The 26,107-nt window shown below is 39.4% G+C and overlaps 1 protein-coding gene across 4 annotated transcripts in view; it reads right to left on the reverse strand.

Moving 5' to 3' along the window:
- The window catches only part of LOC128687024 (store-operated calcium entry regulator STIMATE), a 48,224-nt gene that overhangs the window by 12,835 nt on the left and 9,282 nt on the right, over nucleotides 1–26,107 (reverse strand). For all 4 annotated transcript variants that reach the window (XM_070082359.1, XM_070082362.1, XM_070082361.1 and 1 more), the window contains exon 2: nucleotides 4,345–4,606. In XM_070082359.1, the coding sequence (XP_069938460.1) occupies nucleotides 4,345–4,504 (160 nt within the window). In that variant the 5' untranslated portion in view covers nucleotides 4,505–4,606. The remainder of the gene's footprint in view (nucleotides 1–4,344; nucleotides 4,607–26,107) is intronic.

Below are 26,107 nucleotides of genomic sequence, written 5' to 3' on the forward strand. Positions count from 1 at the left end.
ATTTATCCATCACAACTGATCTAATATGAGATAATAAACAATATAAATAATACAGAAACATGATATACTCTAGAATGAATAAAAAATGTCATTATGTGACGAGTGGTGGCGGCCATTGCCGCTCCCGCACTGACCATATCTTCCCATTCTTCCCCTTCTGAAAATGGTGTTTGTGAGGCTAACTGCACTAGATCACTAGTTTCATAAGGAAAACACTGAAACAATGTGTTTATAAATAAGAAATATTGTATAAAAACATAATAAAACATAATAGAGAATGTCAAGAAATAAACTGGTTTTATAAAGTGTACATAGAGAGAAGAGAAGAGATGCTGGTGAGGTGGAGGGTGGAAGATAGGCAGATTGGCGTATACTGTCAATGGGCCATGACCACAACCCGCTTGTGTTTATTCCATGGACATCATCCTCTTTTTCTTCTCAGCACTGTCCTTTGCACTTACTTTCTTAACCTTTTCAGGGTCGGTAGGCCCTCTCCTAAACTTGTTCTCAGGGTAGGAAATTTTTTGAAAAAAAAATCTTATAAAATGATAGAGAATCTTTTCCTGATCATGACACCAAAAGTGTGAAATTTGATGAAAAACTTACGGAATTATACTCACAAAGTTAGCAGTCTCGATGATGTTTATGCATCGGCAATTTCGCCCACTTTGAGCCCTATTTTCAGCCAATTCCAATGTACCAGTCGACAAAAATCATAACTATTTCGCTAGAAATCATTTTTTCTATCGAATGAGTAAAAGAAACCACCCATTTACTGATTTCAACTATCCAATAAAGTGGTCAGAAATTGGCAATTTTGCCAATTTCACACAAATTTCAAAAGATGGCAATTTCCAAAAAGGGTCCAGAATAAACAAGACAGACATTCCTGGCACTAAAATAACATTTTTTCTGTTCATTAGTCATGTCCCCAGGCCTCTCTTACATTTCTTTTGCTTTCCACCTTTGAATTTTTATTCTCACAAAAAATAGAAAATTTACTGTTATGCAGACTACTGCATCACTGTAGAAATGATATAAATAATATCAGCACACTTGGGAAAGAATATCAGACTCACCAGTTGACGTGTACTGGACGCGTGGCATGATTTGTTTACTTTTGAACTTTGGCAAAAATCGAATATTTCTGCTACTTTGAGCTCAATTTCAAGGTACTTTTCATTGTGAAACCAATCAAAATCATCCCAGTTTCTGTAATATGTCTTCCATTCTATAAAATGAAACCAGGAAAACTAGAATACAACCATAAATAGCATATGAAAATACACTGCAAAGTCGCTGTTTTAAAGCAAAAACACGGTCGGAGTTTTTTTTTTTCTCATTATGCACTGTGCGCTGCAGGATTTTTTTAAAACTGTGCACACTGACCACATAGACCCATTCTTTCATATGTAGGCCTACCAGCTTTCTTTCGCTAGATTTGAAGGCGCCAGAATTTATGTGTACTAGTATGGCACCAACCCTGGTGTGCAAGCCGTACTAGTATGGCACCAACCCTGAAAGGGTTAAGATCCATGGTTAGAAAAAAGAAATTTGGCAAAATAACTGTACAAAATGCAAGCAAAGCACGAGAGAAATGCTTCAACTGCTCAGCAGATGCTTTGGCATTCACTGCTCCAACTAGTAGCGGTGTTCTGAAGCTCCTCATTATTATTATTATTATTATTATTATTATTATTATTATTATTATTATATTATTATTATTATTATTAATTTAAGGAACAAGCTCACTCATTATTATTAGTACTGTTATAATAATAATAATTATTATTATTAATTTAGGTAACTGGAGCACAGATCCAATTCCCTATATCAAGAGCCCCTCACCAGCATCAAGGAGCTTCAGAACGCCACCACTAGTTGGAGCAGCAAATGCCAAAACATGTGCTGAGCAGTGGAAGCATTTCTCTCGTGCTTTGCTTGCATTTTGTACAGTTATTTTGCCAAATTTCTTTTTTCTAACCATGGGTCGTAAGAAAGTAAGTGCAAAGGACAGTGCTGAGAAGAAAAAGAGGATGATGTCCATGGAATTAAAGCATGAAATCATAGAAAAACACAAGTGAGGTGTGAGGCGTGCGGGTTGTGGGTTGAAGGGGAAGCTCGTTCATAACTCGGCTTTTTGTTCTTAACTCAGAGCAAAAAATTGACCGAGCAACGGCTCGTGTCTCAAAAAACTTGTATGTTGGGGCACTTGTAAGTCGAGATTCCACTGTATGTATCTATTTTCTAAATGTAGGTATTTATGGCGAGATGTTCATGTAAATATTTGTTTACATTTAGAGAAATTCATAGAAATGCACAACAATTTAACCAAAATTAAAATAACAATAAACTAAATCAAAGACACACTCTTTGCTACAACTCTAATACGTAATTTGACACCCTTGTCACAGCAAGGTTAAATCAGAAATTGTCTCTGGAAGAATTGCCCAAAATATCAACCTTCGCAATTCTAGCAATGTCAGAACTGAAGAGACTAAACAGCAATTTCTTCCTTAACAACTCAAATAAAAGAATTGTTTTCTAAGTTCACTGGGGCCAAACTAATGGTATCAGCAAGTGTTCAAACCCAAGAACATCGCCAGTTTACCATTGCCTCCGTGATTTACGAGATCTTATGCCTTCATTAACAACTATTATTACATCATGAATTGCATATACAACTGTTCTTGAAAAGTAAGTGAACAAGAAAGAAATTAATGGCGGTGAACCATAAGTCACTCACCCTGCCTCCCTTCCTTTTTCACTACATGATATTACTGGCTGTGATCATAATACATAAAAGTTTGACAGACAATGTAAATTGTGTTGTTTTATTACATTCACACAAAAAAACTCACTTCATGTGCAAGCAGCACTGGAGAGTGAAACAGTTAGGAGAGAATTTTAGCTAGTGCCGAAGTCAGTGGTAGTATCAAGAGTTCAATACATTTGAGAGAACCAGTTTAGCAGACTACCTTCAAACACTATGCAAACTTTCTCTCACTGTCTCTGATTGTTGCTGTTTCATGGCCTTATTAGCAACCGTTACTATATTATGAATCGTATTTACGAATATTTTTCATAAGTAGTACTATCATTGCAAGAAAAAGGAATTACTAGAAGAAATTACCGGCAGTGGGCCACCTCTTAGCTGAGAGACAGGGAACTATTATTAAAAAGCACCTCATCTCCCTAATGTAACTGACACAGCAATACGCATGTCAAACAAAACTGGCTTCATCCAATTCTGTCCCTGTTCTTCATCCGGTCTTCCTTCAACTCCCTTAGAAAATTGGTAACACATCATGTCCCATTGTATTTCTATTGTAACTAAGTAATTTCTTGTATTTTCACCATCTTTATTCAATTACTCCACAAAACTGAAGATCATAGAATCAGTTTGAAATAATAAGTCATACTTTTGTAACTGACCGTTTGTTAATTAGCTATCTTTCTTATTGTACATATGGCTGTAGTGAGCTGCGTAAGAAGTCCTACTTAATAGTCTATGTCTAAATCTAAAGTAACATTTAAGCATTAGGATTAGTTTGCCCAAAATGCACATTATTAGTGGATTTATTCTGTGCCTACCAATGTTTTATTACATGTAAACTACATTATTTGTACTACACAAATAAATAAAAATTGTACTGTATTATACAGAATGGAACAAAGGGGAGACCAGTTTTTGAAGAGCACAGTATATGTAGATAGAAATGTCATTAAACTGTTTTACTTTGAATTATACATGGAATATTATTGTCTTACTTTTTATTTCAAGTTATAACATGGGCGATTATAGGAAAATTAGATTTGCCTAACACGATTTTGCTTAATAAACTTTTCCTTTGGTCCCTTTCTAGGTCAATAAATTGAGGCCAATTGAATAAATACGGTGGATTTTTGCATACACCCTTTTGTGTGTTACAATGCCAGTTATTGGCCAAGTATGCACCTCTACAGTTACAAAATTGTACCACTTCCCTACAGAAGTGGGCAATATCCAGCTTCCACCTGACATCATTAATGAACAGATTCATCCAACTTTTCAAAGAATGGAACTCATTTTTTAAAAATGGGGATTGTAGGTGTGTACTATCCAATATCACAGGAAAACCCTTAGTTACCTGCGCAAGTGCTAAATTAACTAACGTAATTGCTAGGTAATATATTTGTAAGTTTAATTGGAGAACAAATTGTTCTTGACAAGATACGTCTTTCATTTTGCAGCTTTACGATAATCTCAATTTTTAATTCATATAACTAGGTATTTCACTGTTTTAGTTTGAGAGTATTTACAAACTCAAACTACTGTGCAAACCAACAAAAATATCTACTTACATATTAGAAGACCAAAGGCTAAAGTGGCTAGTAATGCTTGCACAAACCAGCCATAACTGTCTGTAAGTGCATCTTTTCCACAGACACTGGCATCAATGGTGGTGTTGATCAAGGAAGCAGCTGCACCATCCACCAGTTTCAAAGAATCTCCACCAGACATACTAAGATCCTAATTAACAACTTGATCAAATATTTATCTCTTCTTTGGCTATGGATGGTCTTGAGCAAGTTCAGTTAGATCATAATATGGTACTGTATTCACCTGTAATGAGACAAAACTAAATGTAGTATTATAGCTTACTCAATGCTTGTGCCATGCTAAACCCCAACCAAATTCAAAGCAACTCCCCCAAATACTTTATTATCTCTTAACTGCTAAGCCATTATTACAAACTTATAAATGTATGTTTGCATCACTAATTGTACTACCTCCTATTAATAATAGAGTAAATGAACTTAATTACAAACTTAAAAATGTATGACTGATTGTATCATAAATTGTACTACCTCATATTAATAATAGACTGAAATATTGACTACAGTGGTACCTTGACTTACGAGTTTAATTCGTTCCATGACCGAGCTCATAACTCAATTTGCTCGTATGTCAAATAAATTTTCCTCACTGAAATTAATTGAAATGCCATTAATCCATTCCAGTCCCCAAAACACCACCCCAATTGTTTATGGGTTTTTAAATAAGAAAAATGTATTTATAAATAAGAAATGATTTTTGCCTTTTTCGCCAGGTTCCAGCAATGTTTTAGAAATGCTGGAGTACACATGAGTATATGTACATGAAACTCCTTGAAGCACGGAGTCAGACGAGTGTCAGTCCACTGCTGACAGTGCAGCAGTGGAGTGACATTTGATGATTATGCACTGCCTTGGCTTTATTTTTCACTGTTATACATAATCATGTCTGTCTATCTGTTTGTTTCTATCTGTTTCTGTCTGTCTCACTCTATGTTTATGTCTGTCTCTGCTTATCTGTCTTTTTGTCTGCCTATGTTTCTGTCTTCCTGTCTCTCTACTTGTCTCTCTGTCTCAGAGAGAGAGAGAGCCACTCATGAACAACAGGTATTACACATGATGCAGAGCCATCCCTTCTGATTCCTGAACAGGTGAAAATGCGTATTACTTGCCAGTCATGCTTATTATGCCTAATATCTACAAGCATAGTACATATAGCACTTTGTCTGGATTTTTTTGGGTTATCCTAGGAAATTTATACTATGTATAACTATTTCGGTGTACCTGTGAGATAGAGACAGAGACAGAGATAGACACAGAGACAGAGATAGACACAGACAGAGATAGACACAGAGACAGAGATAGGGACAGACAGGAGATAATGAGAGCCAAAGAAATATAAGCCAGCCAGCCGGCTAGCTAGCCAGCCAGCCAGTTGGCCACCCAACCAGCTGGCCTGCTGAACATGTATTACACATGTTCCAGAATTGTTTCTCTTTACTTAGGGCATACGTTAAAGAACATTCTGGCAGGATGACAATACCAGTGGTATCAAAATTGAAAGGATGTTACATATTGGTTATTATTGTGGTTTTTATATTTCCTCGATATCTCCTGTGAGTGGCGGCATATCTGAAGCTTGCTCGTAACTCAGATTTTGGCTCACAACTCAAAGCAAAAAACTGACCGAGTAACGGCTCATAACTAGGAAAACTCATGAGTTGGGGCACTCATACGTCAAGGTACCACTGTATTTGTATTCTACCACTCTTCACTTGTCTAGACTTAACCCCTTGACTGTCGCAACCCCAAATCCTGAGGTGTCTCCTTGTGTCGCAAAAGTTGAAAAAAAAAAAAAAAAAAATCTTATGAAATGATAGACAATCTTTTCCCGATGGTAATGACACCAAAAGAACAAAATTTGATGGGAAACTGATGGAATTACGCTCTCGCAAAGTTAGCGACCTTGGAGATATTTACAAATCGGCGATTTTGCCCACTGTCAGCCCTATTTTTGCCTAATTCCGTTGTTCCAGTCAACCAAACTCATAGCTATTTCTTTAGAACTCCATTTTTTCTATCGATTGAGTACAAGAAACTGCCCATTTGCTGATTTCAATTACCCAATAACATGGTCAGAAATTTGCAATTTGGCCAATTTCACAAAAATTAAAAAATATGACAATTTCAGGGTCCAGAATGAACAATGCAGACATTCCTGACTCTAAAATAACATTTTCTTTGTTCATCAGTCTCCAGGCCCCTCTGATATTACTCTTGCTTTCTATTTTGAATTTTTATTCAACAAAAAACAGAAGATTTACTGTTATGCAGACTACTGCAATATTATAATAATTGTATAAATAATGTCAACCCATTCATGACTGCATATTAGAATAGTTAGTTGGACATTTATTGGAAATGATATCATTTGTTTACTTTCGAACATCGGCAAAAATCAAACATTTCCCCTACTTTGAGTTCCATTTCCAGGTTCTTTTTATAGTAAAACCAATCAAAATCACTTCTATTTCTATAATATGTTTTCCATTCTATCAAATGAGACCAAGAAAATGAGAATACAACCATAAATACTATACGAAAATAGACCACAAAGTCGGCATTTTAATAATAAAAAAAAAAAAACGGTCAGCTTTTTTTTTCCCCATTATGCACTGTGTGCTGCAGGATTTTTTTATATGGTGCACACTGACCACACAGACCCATTCTCTCACATGCAGGCCTACCAGCTTTCTCCTGCTTGATTTGAAGCCGCTGGAATTTGAGTATATATACGTATGTCAAAAACGGTGGCTCGTAAGACGTATATATATGACCGAAACAGTGAAAGGGTTAAGTAGTCTATAAGTATTAGGTTAAGTCTGCCCGAAATGCTTTGGCATGATTGTGGCTTTCTTTGCTCCAATCATATTATGATATGTAAACACACACTGCAACCTTAGCAAAGAAATAAATGTTTTATTTTATTTTATTTTATATTATTTTTTAAAATCAGTTATCAGTGAGCAGTAAAGCTTTAACTTCTTCAAAAAATTAACTCTGAAAGGACACACTTTCAATGTTTTAATACATAATTATTTTTTTACCTATGTATATACAATGGACCCCCGCCTTACAATATTAATCCGTTCCTGAGAGCTCCTCGTAAGCCAAAACTATCATAAGGTGAATTAATTTTCCCCATAAGAAATAATGGAAATCAAATTAATCCATGCAAGACACCCCAAAGTATGAAAAAAAAAAAATTTACCACATAAAATATTAATTTTAATACACACAAACTGAAGAAGACATGCACAATTACTACTCTACTAAGAATAGAATACATGACACTTACCTTTATTGAAGATCTGGTGATGATTGATGGGATGGGAGGAGGGGAGAGTGTGGAAGTTATTGTTTAGAAGGGAAATCCCCTTTCATTAGGACTTGAGGTAGCATGTCCTTTTCTGGGGTTACTTCCCTTCTTTTAATGCCACTAGGACTGGCTTGAGTCACTGGACCTCTGTCACAACAAATCTGTCCATAGAGGTCTGTACCTCCCGTTCCTTTAAGATTTGCCTAAAATGGGCCACAACATTGAGACTATATTCAGGAGACTATATTCATTTATAACGGCACAAAACATTCTCAACCCCTGCCAATTTGGATTCTGGAAAAATAAAAGCACTAATGATGCAATTATAAAAATGCTAGATCTGCTTTACAGAGCATTGGAAAATAAGGAATATCCGCTAGGAATTTTTATTGACCTAAGAAATGCTTTTGACACAGTAGACCACGGCATCCTACTCCACAAACTTGACCATTATGGTATAAGAGGCCATGCTCTTGCATATTTCAAATCCTACCTTACTAATAGGTATCAGTATGTCACCATTAAAGACACAGCATCATCAACACGGCCACTTGATACTGGAGTTCCGCTGGGAAGTGTCCTTGGTCCCCTGCTCTTCCTTATATACATCAATGATCTTCCAAACGTATCCTAACACCTGAACCCCATTCTCTTTGCTGACAACACGACTTATGTCATCTCTCACCCTAATCCTGCCACCCTCAACACCACTGTTAACAAGGAGCTGCTCAAAATATCGACTTGGATGACAGCCAATAAACTTATGCTTAACATTGACAAAACCTACTATATTATGTTTGGTAGCAGAGCAGGAGTTGCGCAAATTAACATTAACCCTTTCAGGGTCTGTCCCGTAGATCTACGGCTTCACGTTGAGTGTCCAAACCGTAGATCTACGCCAAAATTCTAGCGCCGTCAAATTTAGTGCGAAAGCGCTCATAGGCCTACATGTGAGAGAACGGGTCTGTGTGGTGGGTGTGCGCCATAAACAAAAAATCTAGGTGCCCGCATAGCACTGTGGGAACGCCGGCTCAGTTACCCTTGTTCACCATGCCTCGTCGCAAGTCAGCTCTCACTCCCCGGAAAATTGGGACTCTCCTCTTCCTATCTGATAGTTCTGACACTGATGGAAGTGGAAATGAAGACGAATTCTATGGCTTTGATCAGTTAGTGACCGAAAGGAATGACCAGGATATCGATAATAGTGCAGAAAACCCTGACGATCCTCAACCTTCTACCTCTGGTGTGGGCACTCGTGACTCACGGTCGGTTGTACCTCAATGCAAGAGAAAACTAATATTTTCGCGTGGCCAGGCCTCTGACTTCAGTAATGATGATGATAGTGACGTGGATTGTGATTTTATTGCGCTTGACAATCATTCGAGTAGTGATAGTGAGGAATCATATTCACCAGTGAAGCGTCGGTATGTACGCCACTGCATGCGCTTGGGTAGTGTACCCTATGCTGTGCCCAGGGGACAGAGTACATCCTGGAGTACATCCTGGAGTACATCCCATGGCCCTACACCAGGTTTAGATAGTGATAGTGAGGATGATGTGGCTACACTTGGCATGGATAGACCACAGGCATCAGTAGATGGTGGTAGTGGTGATGGTAGTGGCACCGCCATGCGTGACTCACCAGCCCAGGCTGGGACCCACGCTGCTGACTCCTCAGTTCAAGGACAAAGCGGAGCGTCAGCCACCAGCCCACCACAACCACAACCACCTGCACAACCAGCCTATGATGTCCAGTATCCACCAGCAAACCGTATCTGGGATTGGCAGCAAAATCCCAATTTTGTTCCCAAGCCCCACCACTTTGATGACTCTCAAAGTGGAATTCTACCTACTTGTCCCCTTGGAACCACGGCCAATGAACTGGAATTCTTTGAATTATTCTTTGACCAGCCATTGATGGAAACTATTGTCAGGGAAAGTAATAAGTATTTTGAGTACACCATGGCAAATATGATCATATCACCACAGTCAAGACTACACAGGTGGAAAGAGACGACTGTTGCAGAAATGTATTTGCTTTTTGCAACAATAATGCTTATGCCTCATGTCTATAAGCATAATATAAAAGCATACTGGTCCACAGATCGACTAATTTCTACCCCGGTCTTCAGTGAAATCATCCCAGTGAACAGGTTTATCTTACTGTTACGTATGTTGCACTTCTCTGACAAAACCAGGCCTGACAGAAGTGACAGGTTATACAAGATTAGAAATGTTTTCATGTATCTCAAACAAAAGTTCAGCATATACTTTTATCCATTCAAGAATCTTGTAATTGATGAGTCTTTGATTTTGTTCAAAGGTAGACTGTCATTCAAGCAGTATATACCGAGCAAGAGGAAACGCTTTGGTATAAAACTGTTTGTACTCTGTGACTGTGACAGTGGCCTGGTGTTGGATATTGTTGTATACACGGGAAGTAAAACATTGAAAGATACCAAGATGTTATTGGGTATCTCAGGTGACGTAGTGAGAAACACGATGGCACCTTATCTTGGTAAGGGGCATACATTATATACCGATAACTGGTACAAAAGCCCATTACTCAGTGATTTCATGCGAGTGAACAAGACAGATGTGTGTGGCACAGTGCATTCTAATCATAAACATATGCCCAGGCTCAACGCAGGTGCTCGTGGTGATGACGTGCAGGTGTTTACTGCCAATGGCATCATGGCATTACGGTGGCATGACAAACGAGATGTCACGTTGTTGACAACCATTCACCGTAATGAAATGCAAGACAGTGGCAAAGTTGATCGAGTGACTAATGAACGTATTAGAAAACCAGTGACAGTGATTGATTATACACAAAACATACGCTTGGTTGACAAATGTGACATGCAGATTGGTTTTGTTGATTGTGTTCCTAAGAGTTACAAGTGGTACATGAAACTTTTCTTCCATCTCATGGACATTTCAATGCTCAATGCCTATAATATGTACCAAATAAAGACTGGCAACAGACCACCGTATGGTGAATTTTGTTTGTCTGTTGTAAAACAACTCATAATGAAGTACCAGGTAAGAACACCTGCTATACAACAAGGTCCTCGAATTACTCAGGATATACCCAAGCGTTTGAGGAGGGAAGGTGATCATTTCATAATACAGCTTCCTTCAACTCAGAAGAAATTTGCTCAGAAGAGATGCATCGTCTGTGCACAAACAAAACGACGGCAACAAAGACGCAAAGACACTCTGTTTATGTGTGAGGAATGTAAGGTGCCTCTGTGTATGGTGCCTTGTTTCAAGGAGTTCCACAAGCTCCAGCAGTTCTAAAACCATGTCCAGTGATTGTAAATATGTAAATATATGATAGAACATTAGTATTATACAAGATATGTGTGCATGTTTATTGTAATAAACAACAGTGGTAAACAATAATATCGTTAACCGGGGGATGTATAACTTTAGTGCGGTTATTGTGTTCAATAGTGAGTTTCTATATATACATTATATACAGTATTGGTCTCTCAGGCCCCAAATGTTAGTAGGAAAAGAAAAAAATTGGAAAAGAAAAGAAAAAACTACAAAAACCGCTAAATAAAGTAATGCGCGTATGTGGAATTCGTCGATGTTGCCGCCACCACATCATTTTGGACAAACTTCTTGGCACTGTATCTCGGTAAGTACTGATCAGAAATTTTTTTTTTGTCTTATTACCTTCACAAAAATATGCTCTTTAATTCTGTAAGAAAAAATAATTTTTTTTTTTTCTCAAAATTTCTTGGACACTGGAGCACCACTTCAGATTTTGGCCTTGGACCCTGAAGGGGTTAAGATCGACAACACTCTAATTGCCAGACATAATGAGGGCAAATTCCTAGGCCTATACCTCGACAACAACCTGAATTTCAGCACCCATATAAAACACATAACCAAAAAAGTATCCAAAACGGTTGGGATCCTCTCCACTCTTCATAGATCTAAACTTACTCCCTGTTCAGTACATCCACACTTACTACTGTGCAATCTACATCTACAGGACCTTAAATTCCAATATTAACCTTGACCTAAAATGCTTTCTTGATAGTTGTGACAGAACCCACAGGCATAACACCAGACACAAACATCTCTATGACATTTCCAGTGTCCAGCTAAACCTATACAAAAATTCAATGTACATAAAAGCGCCTAAAATCTGGAACACCCTACCTGAAAACTCTAGAACTGCACACATTCATCACTTTTAAAACATCTTATTTCCCTGACACACCCCACCATCAGCTAACTACATGAAAACCGCTTATTCTCTTCCATCATACACACACAAAAAACAACCTAGACCTCCCCTCGATATCTGTGATTCCCCAGAATTCGCACCTACACTCACCCAATTGACTATAAATATAGAAATACGTAATACAACTACATATTACCTAATGAATTTTAACTAGTCATAAGTTTGCCTGTGGTATTCCAATATAGGAGCTTCAATAGAAACTATGTATTGTACCAAAACAAAACCATTCACACTGCTAAATTTACAAACTGTAATGCAGTTACTTAGCCTTAATACCAATATGCTTCAAAATCTGTACCAATATAGAGTTTTGAATTAATCTTGGTCTGCCTGAAATGCCTTGTCATGCTAGGTGTGATAGTGGTCCTCTGTAATTAGTTTTATATAATATGTAAACCACACAATATCCTATAATATGTAAACCCCACATTGTAATCTTTATAGAGAATAAACTTGATTTAATTTGATTTGATGGTACTAATGGAAATGAGCAGAAGTAATTAATACCCACCACATGCAGTTAAGCATAAAAAAAATCCTTTTAAACATTCATAAAGTACTGGAATGACCTACACCATCAACCACTTCAATGCTAAAATGATGGAACATCTTGCAGTAGCTTGGTGGAAGAGCATTTAGCACACAACTGAAAGAACACAGGTTTAATCCCATTTAGGACAAGACATACAGACAAGTCTTTTATTACCTGCTGCTTGTCACCCAGCAGTAAGCAGATACAGTGGACCTTCGGGTATAGTAATTAATCCGTTCCAGAGAGTGTGACTAAAGTTGAATTTGGTGATTTCCGAATTCATTTTCCCCATAAGAAATAATGTACAGTGGACCCTTGGTTATCGGCCGTTCCGCCTATCGGCCAACTCGGTTATTGGCCGTTTTTCTGGCTTCCAGTTATTGGCTGTTATTTTGCTTATTGGCCGTATGGGACACGTCAGCTTGCCTGCCTGCCAGCCACTCACGCATTCATGAGTCAGTCTGGCTGTGTCTCTGGGTGAGTGAGGACACTTCTGCTCATTCATCCAATCAAGGAAGCTAATGTTGTGAAAGGGAGTTTAGCAGAGAGTGTAGCAGGGAGGCAGGACCCCAATGGAAATAAGTCACTGTCTGGCTTTTTTGGGTTATCCCAGGTTCTTTACACATATGCTGTGGAAGGGAGGCAGGAAGTGTGGAAGGGAGGCAGGGAGTGTAGCAGGCAGGCAGGGAGTGTAGCAGAGAAACAGGGAGTGTGGAAGGGAAGCAGGGAGTGTGGAAGGGAAGCAGGGAGTGTGGAAGGGAGGCAGGGAGTGTGGAAGGGAGGCAGGGAGTGTGGAAGGGAGTCAGGGAGTGTGGAAGGGAGGCAGGGAGTGTGGTAGGGAGGCAGGGAGTGTAGCATGGAGAGAGGGAGTGTAGCAGGGAGGCAGGGAGTGTAGTAGTGAGGCAGGGAGTGTAGTAGTGAGGCAGGGTGTAGCAGGGAGTGTAGGAGGAAGGCAGGGAGTATAGCAGGCAGGGAGGGAAGTAACCCCAGAGAGGGCTTTGATACCTGAAGCCCTTAGGGAGGGGGTTTCCTTTTCCAAACAATAATCAGTCCTCCCTCTCTCCTCCTCTGTCTTCCATAAGCCAACAAGAGTCTTCAATAAAGGTATGTAATATAGTGATTTAAATGTTCATTTATTTTTATTCAGTTCTCATTGTTTTATGTAAAACTTTAATTAATCTTTAAAAAATGTATTTTTTGTTAATATTTTTGGGTGTCTGGAATGGATTAATTGTATTTACATTAATTCTTATGGGAAATATTATTTTGGTTTTAGGCAGACCTTCTGGAACGGATTATGGCTGATCATCTCCCAAAACATACTCAACCCCTGCCAATTTGGATTCAGGCCTAATAAAAATACTAATGATGCTATTATACACATGCTAGAACATATATACACTGCAATAGAGAAAAAAGAAGTCCCACTGGGGATCTTCATTGGCTTCCGTAAAGCTTTTGATACAGTTGACCATGATTTGCTCCACATAAAATTGTCACACTATGGTATAAGAGGGCGCTCCCTCAACTACCTCAAATCATACCTCAGCAACAGAAGCCAATATGTGTATGCAAATGGGGCAAATTCTTCCACACAACCAATTACAGTTGGTGTCCCACAGGGAAGTGTCCTTGGCTCTCTTCTCTTTCTCCTATACATAAATGACCTACCAACTGCTTCGCAATTACTCAAACCCACACTATTTGCAGATGACACTACATACGTCTTCTCTCACCCGAGCCCAGTTACGCTAGTCAATACTGTAAATACCAAATTACAGAAAATATCTACCTGGATGAAGACTAACAAACTTACACTAAACATTGACAAAACCTACTTCATTCAGTTTGGTAACAGAGCTACAGATGTCCCTCTTAACATAATGATAAACGGATCACCTATCACATACCTAACAGAGGGAAAATTCTTAGGAATCCACCTTCATTATAGACTCAAATTTCATACACATATACAACAAATTTCTAAGAAAATTTCCAAGACCGTAGGCATACTATCAAAGATACGGTACTATGTTCCACAGTCAGCCCTCCTGGCTCTATATCACTCTCTTATTTACCCCTATCTCACCTATGGAATTTGTGCATGGGGCTCAACAACAATTAACCATCTCAGACCACTAATTACCCAACAAAAGGCTGCAGTCAGAATGATAACAAATTCCCACTACAGGCAGCACACTCCACCAATATTCAATACACTAAACCTACTCACCATACAAAACATCCATACTTATTACTGCACCTATTACATATATAGAACACTTAACTCTGATATTAACCCTCCCCTCAAACATCTCCTTGCCAACCTCAACAGAACACATAACCATAACACAAGGCACAGATCACTCTTTGATATTCCTCAAGTCCATCTCACGCTATGCAGAAACTCAATGCACATAAAAGGCCCTAAAATCTGGAATTCATTACCTGTAAATATAAAAGAAACACTACCTGTTTATAAATTCAAGTCTCTTCTGAAAGATCACTTACTCACCCAAAACCAAATAAATACTGAATAACTGAACCTTATAAATTGTATATCTTAAATGTTTCTCACAATTATATCACATAAATGTTAAACCTAAGACCCAATCAAACTTTGTTATTTTTTTAAATACACTACCTAACAGAATAGAATACTCCATTTGACTGAATGTACAGCAATGCATGCAACCATATGACCTGTCTTTGTAATACTCATTTGTGCTTTATTGTTATCTGTTTACAATAATGTTTTATCACTGATTACATCATTGCTTAGTTAATCTTAAGCCAGCCCGTAATGCTATGCATACAAGTGGCTTTGGCATGCTGCTCTTACCTGTATTTTTTTGTACCTCTGTATGTATGTTCAAATTATTAAATAAATAAATAAATAAATAACCAAGGGTCCACCGTAAATGCAATTAATCCATTCCAGACACCCAAAAGTATTAAAAAAAATTTTTTTTACATGAAATATACATTTACCTACACAGAAAACAATGAGATATGAAGAATAAAACAATAACAACATGACACTTACCTTAATTGAAGACTCTTAGTGTACTGAAGACGGGAGGAGGGGAGAGGATGGAGAAATTACTGTTTGGAAGGGGAATCCCCTTCCATAAAGACTTCAGGTACCAAGTCCTTTTCTGGGGTTACTTCCCTTCTTTGTTTTTTAATGCCACTAGGACATCTTCAACACACCCAGAGAAGACACTGCCGAGAAGAGATACATAGTCCTTCCCACCAACTCCATTGCCAAACATGTTTCCAACATCTTTGCCAAAACATCATTCCAAGTATCTACCTCCACAACCACGACCATCAAGGACATCACCAGTAGTAGACAGGACAAGCCTCCATCCTCTGCAGGGGTATACATAATCCCTTGTAATGACTGCAACAAGTTATACATGGGCGAAACATCAAGGGACCTCCAAACACGTATTTCAGAACACCAATACGCAAGCAGGTCTGACGACACAAGGAATGCCTGCGTACAACACCGTAATTCACACAACCACTTGATAAACTACAGAAACTCAAGACTTATCGCCACAGAAGACAACACTCAATACCGAAGAATCCTGGAATCATCACTTATTTCTATATCCGACAACTTCAACCAGAATAGTGGCTTCTATAACATAGCTGAACCACTTGCCAAGAAACTTCTTCATCGCTATCCCACATAAGAACACTGTAGAAGGTCTGCTCACAAACTTATCCAATCTCCTTTCCAAGCTACCCAAGTTTTTAAACTCTATAACCCCACTCGGTACATCATCAGATGCAGCATTCTTCACCTGACCTCAGCATTCTGAACCGGACTATAAATACTCGCGTTCCTTCCACCCCAGGTAGTTCTGTTTGTGACTTGAAAAAGCCCACTGTGTGGGCGAAACGTAGTCAATAAAGGATCACATTATACTGCATTTGTGTTTATATTTCCATTGTGTCGGTATTTTATACCATTTATTTCCACTAGGACCAGCTTGAGTCACTGGACCCCTGTAGCTCAAAAAAGTGTTCCAGAGAGATCTGTTTCTGGCATGTGTTAGGAATTGTGACGGCAGCAGGGGAGTGTGTTGGGAGACAGGACAAGATAGTCCTTCAATATGACACTAACATCAACTCTATGGCTTATTTAGATAGCACAATTCATCCAATATGACATAATAAACAATATTAATAACATAGAAACATGACATATACTCTAGAATGAATAAAATGTCGTATGTCTCTCTCCCAAACCATCGAGTGTTGTTGTGTTGTTTGTTGTTGGGTGTATAAGGGCCACTGAAAGAAAAGAACATAAGAATGGAGGAACACTGCAGAAGGCCTACTGGCCCATGTGAGGCAGGTCCTTATCAAAACGACCTCTACCTAAAGCTACCCAAGAAATAACTCCCTTACCCAATGACACCAATCAAACCCAGCCCCTCCCACTCATATATTTGTCCAATCTCTTCTTAAAGCTACCCAAGGTCCTAGCCTCTATCTCCCTACTGGAAAGATTGTTCCACGCATCTACAACTCTGTTAGAAAACCAGTACTTACCTATGTTCTTTCTAAATCTAAATTTATCCAACTTAAATCGACACCCTCAGTACTTTATTAATATCTCCTTTGTTTATGCCCGTCATCCACTTATACACTTCAATGATATCTCCCTTGATATCACCAATGATATCAATGATATCACTAATGATATCCCAATGATATCACCACCCTATGAGTGGTGACGTGTACTTAGCTCAGTGGTGACGTGTACTTAGCTTGAGTGGTGACGTGTACTTAGCTCAGTGGTGACGTGTACTTAGCTCTGTGAAGACCTGTTTGTGTGCTCTCTGAGAATCTGAACCAGGATGCCCTCTCTTGAGCAACTTTACCAGCAGCTGAGAGAAGAGCTCAGAATTGCTAAGTTGGAGATACGGCGATTAACGGAGGAGAACAAGAGGATTCGTAGTAATCCTCCTGTTGCGAGTCCCCAGGTTAAGAGGGAAGCTTGGTCAGTGGCCGGGCAACATGGAACCAAGCTGAAGATCAAGAAAACGGTTGGAGAGGCAGAAACAACGAGAAACCAGAAGACTACCGTGGAAACTTCCAACCCATTCTCGGTGCTACCTGACGAATGTGAGTGTTCTACTGGGAATGCCACAACGAACACCAAAGAAGCATTGGCAGACGTGAGTGAGACATCCCTAGAAACCCCAACGAAGACCATCGAGAACGTCTTGACGAATTCTACAAGTGGTGTAATGCTACCTGTCGAATGTGAGTCGACTACTCGGAGCATCACGACGGACGACGCCAACGAAGGTAAAAACATTGTTGTTGTTGGGGATAGCCAGATTAGGTACATGGATAGGGCATTCTGCTTGAAGGATAGAAGTAGGAGGCAGAGAGTGTGTTTTCCTGGGGCTGGGATGAAGAATATTGTTAGCCGTCTGGATGACATCATGAGAGGTAATGGGAGCAATCCTATTATCTGTCTCAGTGCTGGAGGCAACGATGTTGGCAGACGTAGGAGTGAGGACCTGATTAGCAGGCATAGGTCAGCAATAGAGATAATTAGGAGGAAGGGTGGGAAACCTGTCATATGTGGCATTTTGCCAAGGAGAGGAGTTGGAAATGAATGGTTGTCCAGAGCAATTGGTGTCAATTGCTGGCTGGACAAATACTGTAAGGAAAATGCGGTAACATTCATTGACAACTGGGACCTCTTCTATGGCAGAAATGACATGTATGCCAGGGATGGGGTTCACTTATCTAGGTGTGGGGTGGGAGCACTGGCCAACGCAGTGGAGGGAGCTGTTAGGTCTTTAAACTAGGAATAGTTAGTGGTATGGGTTTTGGCGGGAAAACTGTGAAGTCGCAGGGTAGTAACATGAGTACTAGGAGAACTAGTAATAGGCAAAATGAGGCACTAATTGACAAGGACAGTAATAGGTTTAGTAGAATAACAGAAAGGAGTAGGAAGGGTAAAGAGAGAGGAGGGTCATTAAATATTTATTACACAAATAGTCGCAGTGCTAGGAATAAGATGGACGAGTTGAGACTAGCTGCTAGTGCAGGTAACATAGATATATTTGCCATTACTGAGACGTGGTTTAATTCAAAAAGTCGGGACATGCCTGCAGAATGTCACATTCAGGGTTTTAAATTGTTCCAAGTAGATAGAAGTATCGGGAAGGGGGGTGGGGTGGCATTCTATGTCCGAGATCGCTTGAACTGTTGCATAAAAACGGGTATTAAGTCTGAAGTAACACATACAGAGTCTGTTTGGATAGAATTTTCGGAGGGGCATAAAAAATTGATTTTGGGTGTGATATACCGTCCCCCAAATTTAGATAGGGACCAGGGGAGACTACTATGGGAGGAAATTGTTAGGGCCACAAGGCACGATAATGTAGTAATTCTAGGAGACTTTAACTTTAGTCATATTGATTGGAATTTCTTGACTGGGAATTTAGAATCATACGATTTCTTAGAAGTAGTTCAGGATTGTTTTTTGAAGCAGTTTGTGACAGAACCTACAAGGGGTAATAACCTGCTTGACTTAGTTCTGGCAAACAATGAATCCCTTGTTAATAATTTAGAAGTTTCAGAGGAACTGGGTGCTAGCGACCACAAATCAATTACATTTAGAATTGAATGGAAGTATGATAGTAGGGATAACTCAGTAACAGTCCCAGATTTTCGCTTAGCAGATTACGATGGGCTTAGAGAACACTTATCATCTGTTGACTGGGGTAACGAAGAGAGCTATCAATATGACAGTTTTCTGAACACAATACACGCTGCTCAAAGAACGTTTATCCCTTATAAGGAAATTAGATCAAATAGAAATGACCCAAAATGGATGAATAATAGGCTGAAATATCTACTAGGGCATAAGAAAGGAATTTATAGGCATATCAAAAGAGGCGAGGGTCATCTTATGAATCAGTATATTGACATTAAGAGGGACATTAAAAAGGGGATAAGAAAAGCTAAAAGGGACTATGAAATTAAAGTTGCTAGGGATTCTAAAACTAACCCAAAAAGTTTTTTCCAGGTCTATAGAACAAAAGTCAGAGATAAGATAGGTCCCCTTAAAAATAACTATGGGCATCTTACTGACAAAGAGAATGAAATGTGCTCGATTTTAAATAATTATTTTCTCTCGGTTTTTACACAGGAAGACACTAATAATATTCCGGTAATTAATTTTTATAGTGGATCAGAAGAAGATAAATTATGTAACATCACAGTCACTAGTGAAATGGTTGTGAAGCAGATAGACCGACTGAAGCAAAATAAGTCACCGGGTCCTGATGAGGTTTTTTCAAGGGTTCTTAAGGAATGCAAAATGGAAGTCTGTGAACCATTAACCCTTTCAGGGTCCGTCCCGTAGATCTACGGCTGGTCGGTGAGTGTCCAAACCGTAGATCTACGCCAAAATTCTAGCGCCGTCAAATTTAGCGCGAAAGCGCTCATAGGCCTACATATGAGAGAATGGGTCTGCGCGGTGGGTGTGCGCCATAAACAAAAAATCTAGGCGCCTGCATAGCATTGTGGGAACGCCGGCTCAGTCACCCTTGTTCACCATGTCTCGTCGCAAGTCAGCTCTGACTCCCCGGAAAATTGGGACTCTCCTCTTCCTGTCTGATAGTTCTGACACTGATGGAAGTGGAAATGAAGACGAATTCTACGGCTTTGATGAGTTAGTGACCGAAAATAATGACCAGGATATCGATAATAGTGCAGAAAACCCCGACGATCCTCGACCTTCTACCTCTGGTGTGGGCACTCGTGACTCACGGTCGGTTGTTCCTAAACGTAAGAGAAAACTAATATTTTCCCGTGGCCTGGCCTCTGACTTCAGTAATGACGATGATTCTGACGTGGATTGTGATTTTATTGCGCTCGACGATCATTCGAGTAGTGATAGTGAGGAAACATATTCACCAGTGAAGCGTCGGTATGTGCGCCGCCGCATGCGCTCGGGTAGTGTACCCTATGCTATGCCCAGGGGACGGAGTACATCCCGTAGTACATCCCGGAGTACATCCCGTGGCCCTACACCCGTTTTAGGTAGTGATAGTGAGGATGATGTGGCTACACTTGGCATGGATGGGCCACAGACATCAGTGGATGGTGTTAGTGGGGCTGGTGGTGGTAGTGGCACCGCCATGCGTGACTCGCTGTGCCACGCGGGAACCCACGCTGCTGACTCGTCAGTTCAAGGACAAAGCGGAGCGTCACCCACCAGCCCGCCACAACCACCCGTACAACCAGCCTATGATGTCCAGTATCCACCAGCAAACCGTATCTGGGATTGGCAGCAAAATCCCAATTTTGTTCCCAGCCCTCACCACTTTGATGACTCGCAAAGTGGAATTCTACCTACCTGTCCCCTTGGAACCACGGCCAATGAACTGGAATTCTTTGAATTATTCTTTGACCAGCCATTGATGGAAACTATTGTCAGGGAAAGTAATAAGTATTTTCAGTACACCATGGCAAATACGATCTTATCACCACAGTCAAGACTACACAGGTGGAAAGAGATGACTGTTGCAGAAATGTATTTGCTTTTTGCAACAATAATGCTTATGCCTCACGTCTATAAGCATAATATAAAAGCATACTGGTCCACACATCGGCTAATTTGTACCCCATCCTTCAGTGAAATAATACCAGTGAACAGGTTTATCTTACTCTTACGTATGTTGCACTTCTCTGACAAAACCAGGCCTGACAGAAGTGACAGGTTATACAAGATTAGAAATGTTTTCATGTATCTCAAACAAAAGTTCAGGATATACTTTTATCCATTCAAGAATCTTGTAATTGACGAGTCTTTGATTTTGTTCAAAGGTAGACTGTCATTCAAGCAGTATATACCGAGCAAGAGGAACCGCTTTGGTATAAAATTGTTTGTACTCTGTGATTGTGACAGTGGCCTGGTGTTGGATATTGTTGTATACACGGGTAGTAAAACATTGAAAGATACCAAGATGTTATTGGGTATATCAGGTGACGTAGTGAGAAACATGATGGCACCTTATCTTGGTAAGGGCCATACATTATATACCGATAACTGGTACACAAGCCCATTACTCAGTGATTTCATGCGAGTGAACAAGACAGATGTGTGTGGCACAGTGCGTTCTAATCGTAAACATATGCCCAGGCTCAACGCAGGTGTTCGTGGTGATGACGTGCAGGTGTTTACTGCCAATGACATCATGGCATTACGGTGGCATGACAAACGAGATGTCACATTGTTGACAACCATTCACCGTAATGAAATGCAAGACAGTGGCAAAGTTGATCGAGTGACTAATGAACGTATTCGAAAACCAGTGACAGTGATTGATTATACACAAAACATGCGCTTGGTTGACAAGTGTGACATGCAGATTGGTTTTGTTGACTGTGTTCGTAAGAGTTACAAGTGGTACATGAAACTTTTCTTCCATCTCATGGACATTTCAATGCTGAATGCATATAATATGTACCAAATAAAGACTGGTAACAGACCACCGTATGGTGAATTTTGTTTGTCTGTTGTCAGACAACTCATAATGAAGTACCAGGTAACAACACCTGCAATACAACATGGTCCTCGAATTCATCACAATATACCCAAGCGTTTGAGAAGAGAAGGTGATCATTTCATAATACAGCTTCCTTCAACTCAAAAGAAATTTGCTCAGAAGAGATGCATTGTCTGTGCACAAACAAAACGACGGCAACAAAGACGCAAAGACACTCGGTTTATGTGTGAGGAATGTAAGGTGCCTCTGTGCATGGTGCCTTGTTTCAAGGAGTTCCACAAGCTCCAGCAGTTCTAAAACCATGTCCAGTGATTGTAAATATGTAAATATATGATAGAACATTAGTATTATACAATATTTGTGCATGTTTATTGTAATAAACAACAGTGGTAAACAATAATATGATAATAACTTTAGTGCGGTTATTGTGTTCAATACAGTGAGTTTATATATATAAATTATATACAGTATTGGTCTCTCAGGCCCCAAATGTTAGTAGGAATAGAAAAAAATTGGAAAAGAAAAGAAAAAACAACTAAAACAACAAAATAATATAATACGCGTATGTGGAATTCGTCGATGTTGCCGCCACCACATCATTTTCTACAAACTTCTTGGCACTGTATCTCGGTAAGTACTGATCGATTCTAATTTTTTTTGTTTTATTACCTTCACAAAAATATGCTCTTTAATTCTGTAAGAAAAAATAATTTTTTTTTTTTTCAAAATTTCTTGGACACTGGTGCGTGACTTCAGATTTTGGCCTTGGACCCTGAAAGGGTTAACTAATATTTTTAATTTATCTCTTCAAACAGGTGTAGTGTCTGATATGTGGAAGATGGCTAATGTAATTCCTATTTTCAAAACAGGGGACAAGTCATTACCGTCAAATTACCGCCCAATAAGCCTGACCTCAATTGTAGGCAAATTACTCGAGTCAATTATAGCTGAGATTATAAGAAGCCATCTCGATAAGCATAGCTTGATTAAGGATACTCAGCATGGATTCACAAGAGGCCGGTCTTGACTAACTAATTTATTAACTTTCTTCAGTAAAGCTTTTGAGGCTGTTGACCACGATAAAGAATTTGATATTGTTTACTTAGATTTTAGTAAGGCATTTGATAGAGTTCCGCACCAAAGACTGTTGAAGAAAGTAGCAGCTCATGGCATTGGGGGAAGGGTGCTCTCGTGGATCGAATCATGGCTCACAGACAGGAAGCAGAGAGTGTCCATAAATGGGGTTAAATCAGAGTGGGGATCAGTAACAAGTGGCGTTCCACAGGGATCAGTCTTGGGCCCGTTGTTGTTTATAATATATATCAATGATCTTGATGAAGGAATTACTAGTGATATGAGCAAATTCGCCGATGACACGAAGATAGGTAGGATAATTGATTCAAACGTAGATGTTAGGGAACTTCAGGAGGATTTAGACAAACTCTACTCTTGGTCAGAAAAGTGGCAGATGCAGTTCAATGTAGATAAATGCAAGGTTCTGAAGCTCGGGAGTGTCCATAACCCTAGCACTTATAAGTTAAATAATGTAGAACTTAGCCATACAGATTGCGAAAAGGACTTGGGGGTTATGGTAAGCAGCAACCTTAAACCAAGACAGCAATGCCTAAGTGTACGAAATAAGGCAAATAGATTACTGGGATTTATATCAAGAAGTGTAAGCAACAGAAGTCCAGAGGTCATACTGCAGCTTTATACATCATTAGTAAGGCCTCACCTAGATTATGCAGCTCAATTCTGGTCTCCATATTACAGAATGGACATAAATTCGTTAGAAAACATTCAGCGTAGGATGACTAAATTAATACATAGCATTAGAAATCTTCCTTATGAAGAAAGATTGAAGACTCTTAAGTTACATTCACTTGTTAGACGAAGAATGAGGGGAGACCTGATCGAAGTGTATAAGTGGAAGATAGGTATTAATAAAGGGGATATTAACAAGGTTTTGAGGATATCTCTCCAAGAGAGAACCCGCAGTAATGGATTTAAATTGGATAAGTTTAGATTTAGAAAGGACATAGGAAAGTATTGGTTTGGAAATAGGGTAGTTGATGAGTGGAACAGTCTACCTAGTTGGGTTATTGAGGCTAGGACTTTGGGTAGTTTCAAATTTAGGTTGGATAAGTACATGAGTGGGAGGGGTTGGATTTGAGAGGGACTTGCACATCGGAGCTTGTTTCTTGGGTGGCGTTGAAAATTGGGTTGGTCAAATGTTTGTTAGTGGGATGAATTGTAAAGGACCTGCCTAGTATGGGCCAACAGGCCTGCTGCAGTGTTCCTCCTTTCTTATGTTCTTATGTTCATTCTACGCCTCTCCAGAGAGTGGAGATTTAAGGCTTTAAGTCTATCTTCATACGGGAGATTCCTTACATAGTAAATCATTTTAGTCATTCTTCTCTGTATGTTCTCTAATGAGTCTATATCCATCCTGTAGTAAGGGGGCCAAAACTGAGCAGCTGTATAGAGCTGTAAAATAACCTTTGGACTTCTGTTACTTATACTTTTTGAGATAAATCCAAGTAATCTGTTAGCCTTGTTGCACACACTAAGGCACTGCTGTCTTGGCTTTAGATTTCTGCTTAGCATGACTCCCAAGTCTTTTTCACATTCTGTATGATCAAGCTCTACTTCACCTAGATTATAGCTACGAGGGTTATTTTCATTACAAGTATTTTCATCACAAGTACTATCACCAATCATTGCAACACTCTTTAACAAATCCATTGAATCCTCCACCTTCCCTACAGTTCTCAAAATAGCAAGGGTCACCCCGATCCATAAAGGAGGAGACCAAACAGAGTTGAATAACTATAGGCCAATATCCAATTTACACCCTCTCTCAAAAATCTTCGAAAAATTAATTCATAAACGAATCTACTCCTACCTCATCTCCCAAAACATTCTCAACCCCTGCCAATTTGGATTCAGGCCTAATAAAAATACTAATGATGCTATTATACACATGCTAGAACATATATACACTGCAATAGAGAAAAAAGAAGTCCCACTGGGGATCTTCATTGACTTACGTAAAGCTTTTGATACAGTTGACCATGACTTGCTCCACGTAAAATTGTCACACTATGGTATTAGAGGGCACTCCCTCAACTACCTCAAGTCTTACCTCAGCAACAGAAGCCAATATGTGTACGCAAATGGGGCAAGCTCTTCCGCACAACCAATTACAGTTGGTGTCCCACAGGGAAGTGTCCTTGGCCCTCTTCTCTTTCTCCTATACATAAATGACCTACCAAATGCTTCGCAATTACTCAAACCCACACTTTTTGCAGATGACACTACATACGTCTTCTCTCACCCGAGCCCAGTCACGCTAGCCAATACTGTAAACACTGAATTACAGAAAATATCTACCTGGATGAGGACTAACAAACTTACACTAAACATTGACAAAACCTACTTCATTCAGTTTGGTAACAGAGCTACAGATGTACCTTTTAACATAACAATAAACGGATCACCTATCACAAAGCTAACAGAGGGAAAATTCCTAGGAATCCACCTCGATAATAGACTCAAATTTCATACACATATACAACAAATTTCTAAGAAAATCTCCAAGACTGTAGGCATACTATCGAAGATACGGTACTATGTTCCACAGTCAGCCCTCCTGGCCCTTTATCACTCTCTTATTTACCCCTATCTCACCTATGGAATTTGTGCATGGGGCTCAACAACAATTAACCATCTCAGACCACTAATTACCCAACAAAAGGCTGCAGTTAGAATGATAACAAATTCTCACTACAGGCAACACACTCCACCAATATTCAAAACACTCAACCTACTCACCATACAAAACATCCATACTTATTATTGCACCTATTACATACATAGAACACTTAACTCTGATATTAACCCTCCCCTCAAACATCTCCTTGCCAACCTCAACAGAACACATGACCATAACACATGGCACAGATCACTCTTTGATGTTCCTCGTGTCCATCTCACGCTATGCAAAAACTCAATGCACATAAAAGGCCCTAAAATCTGGAATTCATTACCTGTAA

The sequence above is a fragment of the Cherax quadricarinatus genome, chromosome 7 (genome assembly GCF_038502225.1).
Source record: "Cherax quadricarinatus isolate ZL_2023a chromosome 7, ASM3850222v1, whole genome shotgun sequence".
NCBI lineage: Eukaryota > Metazoa > Arthropoda > Malacostraca > Decapoda > Parastacidae > Cherax > Cherax quadricarinatus.